Source organism: Salvelinus namaycush, chromosome 17 (assembly GCF_016432855.1).
Source record: "Salvelinus namaycush isolate Seneca chromosome 17, SaNama_1.0, whole genome shotgun sequence".
Taxonomy (NCBI): Eukaryota; Metazoa; Chordata; class Actinopteri; order Salmoniformes; family Salmonidae; genus Salvelinus; species Salvelinus namaycush.
The window spans coordinates 8,641,897-8,655,079 of record NC_052323.1 but is presented as its reverse complement, the minus strand read 5'-3'; the positions used below and the strand labels follow the sequence as shown (position 1 = coordinate 8,655,079).

Here is a 13,183-nt window from a genome sequence, read left to right as displayed (position 1 = left end):
ACTGCCAGATTTCTGGATTGGGCTGCGCTCAGAGTAACTTGCCTTGGCAAATCACACTGTTAAGACACTGATGCCCTTTGCAACAACGTACCTATGTGAGAGTAAATTCTCGACCCTCACTAGCATGAAAACTAAATATAGGCACAGACTATGTGTGGGAAATGATTTAAGACTGAGACTCTCTCTTATACAACCCAACATTGCAGAGTTATGAGCATCCTATCAAGCACACTCTTCTCATTAACCTGTGGTGAGTTATTCACATTTTTCGATTAACAAATAAGGTTTTATATGTAAGATGGTTAAATAAAGAGCAAAATTATTGATTATAATTATATTATTATCTGTGCCCTGGTCCTATAAGAGCTCTTTGTCACCTCCCACGAGTCAAGTTGTGACAAAAACTCACTAATTCTTATGTTTAATAAATGTATCGTATAGTGTGTGTATGGCAGGCTTACAATGATGGCAAAAAACAACATTTGAGAGGGCGCTGACCCTGGTGCTAGAGGGGGTACGCAGCTGGAGGTTGAATGTTTGAAGGGGTACGGGACTATAAAAAGTTTGGGAACCACTGCTCAATGCAGTGCACACCTGAACTAACAGTTTCATATGTCAAATCAGAGCTATTTGTCTATTCATTCTTGATATGCAAATTGTTGGGTGACATGTTACACATGATCCACTAATATACAGTATATGGTGTTTCATCTTTGGACATCTCCTTCTTGCCTGGCAGGTGTTGGAATTAGATAAACCCATCATTTCAAATAAAAGTGCAGAGAAGTGAAGCGGATTTACAGACTGTCCAAGAAAAAAAGGGTCCCATTGTCCATTTCCTATGTGAGGTAATGATAATAAATTAAAGGCTTTTCTCTCTCTCTTTGACGTCTCTCGCTCTCTCTCCTCGCTGACGTGTTTTGCCATACTGCGATCTCCTGTGTCTCCGGGCCCTCAGGTTATTTGGATATTGCATGGAGTCAAAGCTCTGTCAATCAGATAAGCACTGACCTAGCAGGCCTCATAGATAAGACATTACACAGCAAGAGGAAACGGCAGACAGTGGGGACACAAGGCCGACTACAAAGGCTCAGTGAAGTGAGGCTGATCAAGAAGGCTCTTCAACCACACAGGGCTGCCAAGAATGAAGTATCGCTTATCCCAATTTAAAACGACTGGATCAAATCTGGATCTGGTGGATACTTGTCTCTCTTTAAGCATCTGCCTTCAAAATCCCTCCCACTTTCAGGGTACAGAACCCAGTTTAAACTGGTATCTCCTCTTTTATGTGAGGAGCTGTAACATAAAATGTTTGTGTAAATCATGCACTTATTCCCAAAATAGATTGAATTAGGCCTACAGTTTTTGATCTCGCACAAAAAATAAGTTACATTTGAGGCGACAGGCTTACTCTAACCATAATGCCAATGGAGTGCAAAAGACCATTGGTGAATGAGTGCTAGTGTGCGACATTGAGAAATTACAAAAGGGTGAGACAAGGATGTGCTTTTGTTTAAGTCAACATTTGGGTGGTCCACAGATAGAAATGCACTGGGGGGGGATTCCCCTACGAATTCTAAATAAACTTTGAAGAGAGCCCAGAGCACTTTCCATCAACGGAGGAGTGACTCAAAAGTAAAACATTGATAAAGATATACTTTATAGATGCCACTCCTCTGAAACGTCTCACAGCAAACTTATGCTCAAAGCAATCATACAACATAATTATGCAATTCTGCAACAAGTAGAAGAAACATAATCTCTTCTGAATATAGCGCACAGTGTAGCCTACCCTTGTGGATGAGTAGCCTATGCTCTATAACCATGGTGGTGATGTGAAAAACTATTTATATGGACAATTTCTACTTAAAATGTTGGCGGCGTCTAAGAATATTGAATTGTATGCTTCCAGTGCCATCTACTGACAAGAGACAGGTAGCACAGAGCTTACCATTCAAGGCTATAGTCTGCCATAGCAGACACATATTAATACCCATAAAAACACAGAAATTGTTCCAATGGATTTTCCAACATTCCTTTTTCACATTGTGAATTTTACCCCAAAAAATGTAATAAAGTGTGTGTTTGGTGTAGGTTTACTTTGGTGTGACATTTTGATTGACGCATAATTCTCTCTCGGACAAGGTGAGTTTTATCAATGTAATTGCCTCAATTTACTCTCAAAAATTTGCAATGCTAATTATTGATAAAAGTTACCTTGTCTGAGAGAGATTTGCGCAGTTATCAAAACGTCACGCCACGGTAAGCCTACACGAAACACAGACCTTATATGAAGTAATTTTAAAATCCCAGATGGAAAAATGAATGGTGGAAAAAGATTGGAACCATTTCCGGGTTTTATGACTCATACTGTGGTACTCAATTCACAGGGAGATTCTCAATCGGGCCTGACAGCTTTTCCAGCTGGGACACTCACTAACTATCACCTTAATTGGCTGCACCTGATGTGCTAATCAAGGCTTCCTGGCATCACAGCACTTGGACATGGTCGTTGCTGCCACCTGAGGGATGGAATGAGGAAGTGTATCCTGGTAGAGTGTGTTGACTAACTGTATGATAAGACTCAACTACCCCCCCATAACACTATCGTGGAATAGGAGAAAAGCATGCACACATTTATAAACAATACAATACTTATCCTTTTATCTATAACTGTGTAGCACAATAAGATACATTTGTTTTTACCACTTCACACATATATTTTGGGGTTCCACCTATATAAAAGTAATTCCAATTAGACTGGTTTGGATTTCTCCCTATCAATAAAACACAATATGGTGCAGAGCGTTCGACTTGGCGCCGCTAAAACCATTGACAACTGCGTGCCATTTTCAATATCATCACCTCTTGAAAAGCATAGTCAGAACTACACATTTCTGATTATTCCACATGTATCTTTATCATCAGAGTTATACAGCAAGTAACTGCATGTTGTTTATGATCAGTAAACATCAATTGATCATGTATTTTCATATACGTAAGGGTAGTTATCCATTTGGCATGTAGCTAGCTAGCTAAGCAAACAAGGTGTAATTTAGCATGCTTCATCAGAATTGAGGCTTTTGGAAGGAGCTTGACATCGGCAAGTCTTTGTCCTGGTAAAGTTGTCAGTCGGACCTCTGTCATCACCACTATAGATGGCAAAGCCAATCAGTGTCTTTTCCTATGAGATGACGCACAAATACTTTTAAGACTTCATGGGGTTTTATTTGAATGCTACCACCCACCGGCATGGCATTGTTACCACCCACCGGCATGGCATGCCCATAAACGTGACACCTAGAACACTGCAGTGTATTCGCCACAAAAGCTCTAACAGCATAACTCGTAATTCCTAACATTACTTTGTCAGGTAAAGACTCTGAATCAAAGCTCAAAAGAACAGACTGTTTCACCTCTGTTTCACCACGCTCCACACCGGATCTGCATCGCACCAAACGGCAGGCATCACAAACACCAGGAATCTTGTAATTAAATTGCTCCACCTCCACACTTACCGCTACCACAGAAATCCCTCTTTTCAATGGTGCCCTGTACCTAAGCCAAAGGAAGCTACAGGTCTTTCCCCAAGTTGCGTCACACGGAGCGCCTGCTTCTTCTGATCTGAAGAAACACAAACGCACATCACAAGTCCACTTCAGGTTACCTTCACTGACTCAACAGCACCACCCAACCTAAAACCACCCATGGATCAGCCAAAGCGTCTGCTTCCACCCTATTAAAAAATCTCAATCCCACTGCACAAAACATATCTTTATCATAACCATGCCCATCAATGCAAGGCTCGGGACCCGAGCTCCTCACAACACTACCCCTTTCCTTCTACCCCTTCCATTTCACCTCCAGAACTCAAACTGGCATCCAGCTCACTCTTTTAGAACTTGACATCAGTCTTCCTCGACATACCCTCTCCCTTGTTATTGCTAGCTTCAACAGATTCAAACCTATTATCTGCCACCCTCAGTCTTTTCAACCTCCTCTCTCTTTCCTTCCAATCCTACTCCCTTAACCAATTCCGGCTCCTTCTGAAAATATGACACTTTTCCAAAATCTATTTTTAGCCTCCTCGAGAGACATACTACGCCCTGTACTCCCTCCACTTCAAACTCAGTATGGCCCGCGAGTCATGACTGAGCTGAGCCAGAGAGGAAGAGGCAAAGCGAGAGGGTCGACTCCGCCCAAAATCTGTCCATGCAGATCATGCAGACTTGGGGCGTGTTCCACAGCTAAAATGAATCGATGCAACAACCAATGGTTGCATGCCACATCATTGACTGTGTCGTCGTTGTCGACTGACAAATTGCTATAACATATGATGTGGTTAGCTGATACTTTAAGGAAAGGAAAGGGGGATACCTAGTCAGTTGCACAACTGAATGCACTCAACTGAAATGTGTCTTCGGCATCTCACCCAACCCCTATGAATCAAAATACCTATCCAGGCGTTGTAAGATCTGTCAGGAGTCAGCAACGCTCATAGCGTTAATCAGGCCAAGTTAGGAGTTTTTGTATGGGGGGCAGTGATGAATTTGGTCAGGATAGAAGTTAATTGCTATTTTGATAGGTGAGGCTTATTTGATCCATTGAAAGTTTAAACATGAACGTCAGGAACATTTGCACTTTCCAAGACATAGACTGACCAGGTGAATCCAGGTGAACGCTATATACCCTTATTGATGTCACTTGTTAAATCCACTTCAATCAGTGTAGATGAAGGGTAGGAGACAGATTAAAGAAGGATTTTTAAGCCATGAGACAATTGAGACATGGATTGTATATGTGTACCATTCAGAGGGTGAATGGGCAAGACCAAAGATTTAAGTGCCTTTGAACGGGTTATGGTAGTAGATGCTAGGCGCACCGGTTTGAGTGTGTCAAGAACTGCAACGTTGTTGGGTTTTTCACGCTCAACAGTACCAACAATGGTCCACTACCCAAAGGACATCCAGCCAACTTGACACAACTGTGGGAAGCACTGGAGTCAATATGGGCCAGCAGCCATATGGAACACATTTGACACCTTGTAGAGTTCATACCCGGACGAATTGAGACTGTTTTGAGGACAAAAGGGGGGGAGGGAACTCAATATTAGGAAGGTGTATATAGGAATCACGTTGAAATTGTGGTGGCAACTTCCTCTGGAGGGCGCCTTTATTAACAAGGACATAAGGCAAATATGTCATGTACATTTTATTATACATTTTTAGTAGGAAGCGAGTAAGAAAAAAAGAAGGAAGTGAGTGATGGACGGGAGGGCAGGACAAGAGAAAAGATTATTGAGATTCAGCCACAAAGAACGGGCTTCCTGCATGCTCTCAGAGACGTTCATATACAGTCAATGAACTAAGCAGACCATACCCAGCAAATGCATGAGAGCCAACCCTTAATAAATCCTCTTAAGGATCGTACCCTTTTTTTACATTTTCGCCTAAAATGACATACCCAAATCTAACTGCCTGTAGCTCAGGCCCTGAAGCAAGGATATGCATATTCTTGGTACCATTTGAAAGGAAACACTTTGAAGTTTGTGGAAATGTGAAAGGAATGTAGGAGAATATAACACAATAGATCTGGTAAAAGATAATACAAAGAAAAAAAAAAACCATTCCTTTGTATTTCTTTGTACCATCCTCTTTGAAATGCAAGGGAAAGGCCTTAATGTATTATTCCAGCCCAGGTGTAATTTAGATTTTGGCCACTAGATGGCAGCAGTGTATGTGCAACGTTTTAGACTGATCCAATGAACCATTGCATTTCCTTTCAACATTTTGTATCAAGACTGCCCAAATGTGCCTAATTTGTTTAGTAATAACTTTTCATGTTCAAAATTGTGCACTCTCCTCAAACAATAGCATGGTATTCTTTCACTGTAATAGCTACTGTAAATTAGACAGTGCAGTTTGATTAACAAGAATTTAAGCTTTCTGCCAATATCTGATATGTCTATGTCCTGGGAAAAGTTCTTGTTACTTACAACCTCATGCTAATCGCATTAGCCTACATTAGCTCAACCGTCCCGTGAAAGGGACACCAATCCCAAATAAGTTTTTTAAAGGGATACTGCGAGATTTCAAGATTTTGGTTGTTTCTCTACTTACCTAGAGTCAGACAAACTCATTCCATGGAGGGCCGAGTGACTGCAGGTTTTCGCTCCTCCCTTATAGACTGGTTAGCTGACAACTTCACGAAAACGATGTACATGCTTCAATGGGGGCGTGACGTCCGTGTGCTGTTGTGATTCAGGATCACAGAGAACGATAGAGGCCTCTAGTGGCCATAAGGCTGTATTCCAACTTCATTGGCTGATCCTTCCTGGTGACCCTGTTGGAACCATGTCCAACTGGGTCATCAGGAGAGATCAGCCAATTGTGAAGAAGACAATTGAATACTTTAAAATGGAGATAGCCTCAATGGCGCTTCCCATGCTGTAACAGATGCCATAACGGCACGGATACAATGATGAGGCCTCTTTCCAGCTCTATGTTCTGGATGGCCAGATAGCTAGCAACAATGACAAGAGGCTGCCATGTGGGGAATCGTTGGTGGCTCATTTCAGCTAGTTTTATCTTGTTTTTGATACCATGTCTTGTTTTGAGGTGTTTTGACTGATCTCACGTCTATGCTAATATGGATCAAATTATCTAGCTAGCTAACCAACAACTGTAACGATGTATTTGAGAGACCATAAGTGATCATTGTGCAAATGTATTTATGCTTTTGAATAACCATTGGAGACTAAATATAGTTTACATGTTGTCAACAATCGAAGCCAACCCTGTCTGTTTTGCCCCATAGTTGCGCACACCAGTGGAGGCTGCTGAGGGGCGGACAGCTCATAATAATGTCTGGAACGGCGCAAATGGAATGGCATCAAACACATGGAAAACATGTGTTGGATGTATTTGATCCCATTCCACAAATTCCGCTCCAGCCATTACCACGAGGTCATCCACCCCAATTAAAGTGCCACCAATCTCCTGTGGCACACATGTCGGTTTTGTTGCTAAACAACCAACCCGTCTATACTTGATTGATGAATTAAGGTCACTGATTAGTAAGGAACCCCCCTCACAAGGTTGTCTTAGTCTTAATTGAAAGGACAAAACAAAAACCAGCAGACACTAGCGCCTAGTCCATGGAAGGAGTTTGACATCCTTGGGTTAGTTAGAATGTCTATTTCTCTGCTTTGAGATGAGCTGGCTACTGTTCCCGGGAGACTTCCAGTAATTGTCCTAAGCTAACAATATGCAGACTTCAACAATCTCCAAACTACACGCAGAGACATAAAAATGGTATCCATGAGTTAGTCTGACTGGGCATTGGTGGAGTTAGAAGTTTCGCTCACAGACAGAGTGACAGTGACAACAAAGGAGAACAAGGAGAAGCAGAGACAGAGTGACAGCAGAGATAGACAGCAAAACAGGAAGGAAACAGACAGTTTTTACATGCTGTATTTGTCTTAAACATGAGCTGGTTAAAAAGAGCTGTTAAAAATCATGTTTTGCCAATCATAGGTAGAGTAAAAGTTGAGGAGCACTGTACTATAGTGTACTGTCTATGTTAATGCCAAGGCTGAATTTTTGTTCCAGTCTGTCCATGGACGTAATTAAGCACTTGTGTAATGAGTAGGATTCTGTGTTTTCCCAAGCAAAAAAACGCTTTATTTGCATTTCCAATGAAAAGATATGTATGTTGTTTCTGGACTATCCACCATGCTGCCTGGTTGACAATATGTCCGAGCGGAGCAGATTACTGTTCGATTTTAGAAGGGCGCTCCTTCCTCGCCGCTTTTGCCCGTTCACGTCACGGGCCATAGACCGGTGCTCTGCAACTCAGCATAATGGAAGCCGCCCAGTGGTAAACGGCCTGAGTGGGACATCTTCATTAATCCACCATCTTTGATGCTCTTCCACCCGGAAATAAGCAGCATTTTTAAAGATGGCGGAGCAAGGGCCAATGGCGATAGCTATGCGGCTAAGAAATCAACTCCAGTCCGTATATAAGCTCGACCCTTTACGAAATGAGGTAGGTACCAATTAGTTTCGGACTCTATAGACGCGACAAGACCAGTAAGAATTGTTTAAGTTAATTAGAGCTGAATCTAGCTACATAACTACGACGAGGAAAAGCAGCAATGCGAGCACTTCCTCCTGTCACCAAAGTGATGGAGAGAGAGCTGCCTACGTGTGCGCAGGCGTGTGTGGAAGAGTCTACCCGTGTTTTCTGGGCAGCTACTGCAAGGTCCTTCGTGCAAATGTGTACCGTTAACTCACCGGTTTTACACCTGTAACGGTCTACATTATTAGTTAAAAGACGCATTTGCGTTTTGGATGAATGGAAATTAGTTTATAGGTAGCTAGCTAATTGTGTTTGCTAGGCTAGCTAGCTTCTGGTGACGGACTTATCGAACATGGCTTGTAAAAGTGACTAATATTGGTCTTACCTGTGTCCTTTATTTGCAATTCCATGTGTAGCGTAGTGGGTTGCTAGCGATAACTTACAAATAAAGATGTATAGATTCTACACTGTTATTATTGACATTGTGTTAGCATAATAGATACTCTGCTACAATGTTGCAGCCACCTGACACGCCAACCTGCTTATGTGTGTGTATTGGTTACATACTACACATTTTTTGCAGATGTTATCGCAGGTTCAGCGAAATGATTATGTTTCTAGCTCCAACAGTTCAGTAAGAACTAACAGTGCGAAACAAAACAAACAAATCCCCAAAGTTAGAAATATCAACCTAGTGGATAAGAGCAATCATCATATTGTTATTCGAATGAACTCATCACTCTGTCTACTCTAGAATGTAAACATTCTAGCTTGTTTTTGACATTAATGTTCTACATTGTTGCTGCTCAGAAAAAAAATGCAGGTATACTTTCTACTCGAGATTTCAATAGCAACTTATTATTGTTGAAGGAGGAAGTCAAGTTGAAGATCAAAGACCTGAACGAGCACATAGTGTGCTATCTCTGTGCTGGGTACTTCATCGATGCCACAACTATTACAGAGTGTCTGCATACATGTAAGTGGGCCCAGCCTGTGTTTTCAATGTTTTGGCTTCTTGCCCTCTGAGAAATGGGCAAACTGTTATAGACATGTGTATAAACCCTGGATTGCTGATGCCTTATTGGCACTCTCCAGAATAAGTTGTCCTGCATAGGAATGAATGGAATTCTACAGTATTTACATTTAATTGTTTCAAGGACAAAATTACATTTATTTAAAGGGATACGTCTGGATGTTATTTACTTCCCCAGAGTCCAATGAACTTGTGGATACCATTTTGATGTCTCTGTGTCCAGTATGAAGGAAGTTGGAGGTATTTTCGCAAGCCAATGCTAACTAGCCATTGCGCTAAAGATACCCATAGACTTCCAGCCGTTACCGCAACTACTTCTAACTTCCTTCATACTGGACCCTGAGAGATACAAATGGTATCCAATCCCGAACTATCCCTTTAAGTAGTTGTTGTTGTAGTGGGGACAGTAACATTAGAACTTTACAAAAATTATACTTTAAGGATGGCTCACGTAAGTATGGATTAAGGTGTCTGTAATAGAATATATGTGGCAAAAATGGATGTAAACATTAACAAATGCATTTCTATAGAATCCAAAATATTTTTTACAATGGTGAGGGAGTGCCAGATGGAGGTGCAGTGGCTTCATAACAGCGCCCAATGTCAGTCATCTAGTGTATATATAAATCATTGGTCCTAGCCTACTTATTGCCTGTGAATGCATACAGTTGTATAGTACATTTTAACGTTATTATTAAATAACATGAATGGCTAATGTCTCTTCTGCTTCTATTTCAGTCTGTAAAAGTTGTATTGTGAAATACCTCCAAACCAGCAAGTATTGTCCAATGTGCAACATAAAGATCCACGAAACACAGCCTTTATTGAACCTGAAATTGGATAGAGTGATGCAAGACATTGTCTACAAACTGGTTCCAGGACTTCAAGAAAGTAAGTAGGCTAATACTTGTTCTCATTTACATAGTACTCTAGTATTGGTTTTGTTGTTACACAAGTCGAATAAAGAACCGTCGCTATTTATCCTGTGTACTTTGGTGAGAAAATAGCTCTCAACTCCTAATTGGAACAGCGTTAGTTAAACTTCAGGAGGAAGCAGCATTGCATTGTTAGCCATTTAGCGTGGGTTGATTTTGTATGTGAAAGTCCTTATTCTAGGGTCCTTTATTTTCTGTTCTTTGTAAACAGGTGAGGACAAGCGAATAAAAGAATTCTATCAGTCGCGTGGGCTTGAGAGAGTTGTCCAACCCTCTGGAGAAGGTAAGGCTTTACAGGGGAAAAAAAGACAAAATTTCACGTTTTGTGAATGTATAGCTTTTCCCCCAATGTCATGATATGTTATTCGTTTGAAATGGTATGTGTGTGTGTCACCCCTAGACTCCATACCAGATGCTACAGGATTACCTTTCACCACCTTTGACTATTCCAAGGCCCACTTTTACAGATACGACGAGCAGGTCTCGCTTTGTCTAGAGAGGCAAAGGTAAGCTTTCGTGTCATGCCTTGACAAAACTATTCGCAGACCACTGGACTGTAAACAAATTATATTTCAAGTGGTGGATTATCACTGTTAGACTTAAGTGTCGAAGTTCAGTCTTTTGGTTCTATATCCCCAAGCAGTGTTTCCTCTAGCTGGCAATTTACATATTTTGTCCATTTTTTTAAATACATAAAAGCCAACAATTAAAAACATTGTCAACCCAGAATATATCCTAATGAAAAATAAATATTCTCTAAAAATCACATTGGCTCTGCATGAAAATTGGTTCAGGTTGTCTTTCAATTGCATCTCTTTACTCTGCCTTTCTCCTCTGCCGGTCTATGTCTCACTCTTGCTCACACACGCAACATTGCATGAACTGGTACTGGCCTGCAGACTTTACCACTCCAGTGAGTCCATGACAGGGGGAGTTTTCATATATTTTATGACATTTTGCTAGATTTATCTCCCTAAAATCTCCCTAATAAAATACAAATAATTTACAGAAATGTACAGTCCACCAAGGAGGAGTATTTAGATAAAGTAATCTTGCTTCCTCTAATCTAATGTCTGGTCAAGTAGCCAGCTAAATGTTAAACTAGTGCAAATCAAGCTAGCTGGTTGGCTACTGTACCAAGGATGGAGGCACAAACAAGTGGGAAAATGAAGTGACACTTAAACAGAGCATATTGACATGCATAGCCGTGGGATTTTGGGTGCACCCCCTGAAACCCCCCCCCCCCCCCCCCAAAACTATTTTTTCCTCTCACAAAAGTAGTTCTCTGGGCCTTTACTAGTCTTGTATTAGCGGACCAATATAGCCATCTGTAGCACAGGTTTAACAAAAAATGACGAGCAACAGAGACGGAGGGAGACATTGCGCAAGGATACAACGTTCACTTTGTAGACTATTATTCTTCCTCCTTGCATAGCTCAATAATCATTGTCACTTCCATATCGGCAGTGGGCACTCCTAAAAAAAAAAAAAAAAAATCCTTAGCCTACACATTGGTTGCATTCAGATGGGTTTCTATTACAAAATACCCTTTAAAATCCCTGTGTGTCATGCTTAATCATGTATTCTCTCGTCCCTGCAGTTTATCTCTGTCTGGAAAAAAAGATAAGACCAAACTGACTCTTCAGGTGGGTAATGGACCTGTTCCCTACCACCAGAGGTCTCTGTTGGTTTAACGTGTAGTGTTCTGTTTGGATTGAGATGAAAAACAAAGAGGTCTCCATAAACAATGCTTCTGTTAAGTGTCAATTGCTGATGCAATTATGGTTAATTTGAGTGCGTCTGTCAGTCCTTACTAGAATTGCCCACAAACGTTTTGGTATTTCTGTTTATTTACGTAATAATTTGGATTCATACGTGTGTTGAAGAGCGGAATCAGAGTTGTAGTAATGTTGTGGAAATGTTTCTCTGCCTCTTCTCTGCAGCAGAAGTTTGTGCGCTGCTCGGTCCGAGCCGAGGTGAGACACCTGCGTAAAGTGCTGTGTCATCGACTGAATGTGGAGAAGCACCAGGTCAGTCTACCCTCTAGCAAGACTACATTTAAGCACTATGTGCAGTGTGCACTTTTTGTAAACACTCAAACACAGGAACCACATCCTATGATTAAAAAAAATGAATAATGTTTATTAGCCTGTTAGAGAACTGAACAAAATTGCAACAACAGATTATCTGAGTGCTTTGAATATTATACACAAGTTTAGCACATTTTGTGTCAGCGTGTGAATGTTTCAGAGAATTGAGTGCCATTGTACAGTTCACCCAGGACCAGTTATGTTTTGTCCTCTGTGTGGTCTCCATTGCTCCACAGGTCCAGATGTTTTTCAATAATGAGTTCCTTCCAGATCACATGACCATGAAACGGCTGTGGCTCTCTCACTGGTTTGGCAAGGTACAGTGCTCTCATGTTTAGCCAACAATTTTCATACTGAATTCCTTTACACTTGAACCGGCTTTTCCCATTTGGACAGTCGTTTAGAAAAAAACTACTGTGGTAGGAACAGGATTGTGTCAGATTTAAGGAAATAATATTCCGTATCAATATTCTGTCGTGACTTCAAATGATGCAATATCTATGGCAATTTTACTCAAACGTTCTCTAGCACCAGAAGTAATTTTGTTACTTAGCAAACTGTAGGCCCTATTCAGTCAAGTAGTTTGTGTTTGCGGGATAAGAGAACAAATAATGTCACGTAATAATGACAAACATACAAGAGTGCATATTTAAACTGTCATGCTGACACTGATTCATTTCTCACTACACTTTCCTTAGTAAATCCAAATATGCTTAATCGCAATGCGAGAACTTTTTTTTGACTTACCTCAAATCTTGTCATCGGGTTATAATTGATTTGGGAGTTTCTTCAGAATTGTGTTAGTTTGATTTAATGTTTATGTGGGATCAATTTAGTCGTAATTAATTGGGTATTTTTATTCCAGGCTCAACCGTTGGTCCTTCACTACACGATCAAGGACAAAAGGACAAGATAGGATTTTTTCCCCCTTTCTAATGACCTCAGCAGCTGTATATATTTTGTTTAATATATAGTATATTTTAATAGTGTTTGTGTACATATGCGTATTTTCCTCTTTGTATTCAAAAATAAATAGTGGACAAATG

The 13,183-nt window shown here is 40.8% G+C and overlaps 1 protein-coding gene across 2 annotated transcripts; it reads left to right on the top strand.

Moving 5' to 3' along the window:
* Positions 1-7,934: 7,934 nt before the first annotated feature.
* LOC120061993 (polycomb group RING finger protein 1-like) lies at positions 7,935-13,183 on the top strand. Of its 2 annotated transcripts, none has more exons than XM_039011781.1 (9): positions 7,935-8,046; positions 8,950-9,055; positions 9,851-10,003; positions 10,259-10,330; positions 10,448-10,553; positions 11,648-11,693; positions 11,994-12,077; positions 12,374-12,454; positions 13,003-13,183. In XM_039011781.1, exons 1-9 carry the CDS (start codon positions 7,960-7,962, stop codon positions 13,051-13,053), a joined length of 786 nt encoding a protein of 261 aa, XP_038867709.1. In that variant the 5' UTR covers positions 7,935-7,959; the 3' UTR covers positions 13,054-13,183. The 2 variants fall into 2 exon arrangements, with proteins under 2 accessions (XP_038867709.1, XP_038867708.1); XM_039011780.1 differs by having other exon boundaries at positions 7,937-8,046; positions 11,991-12,077.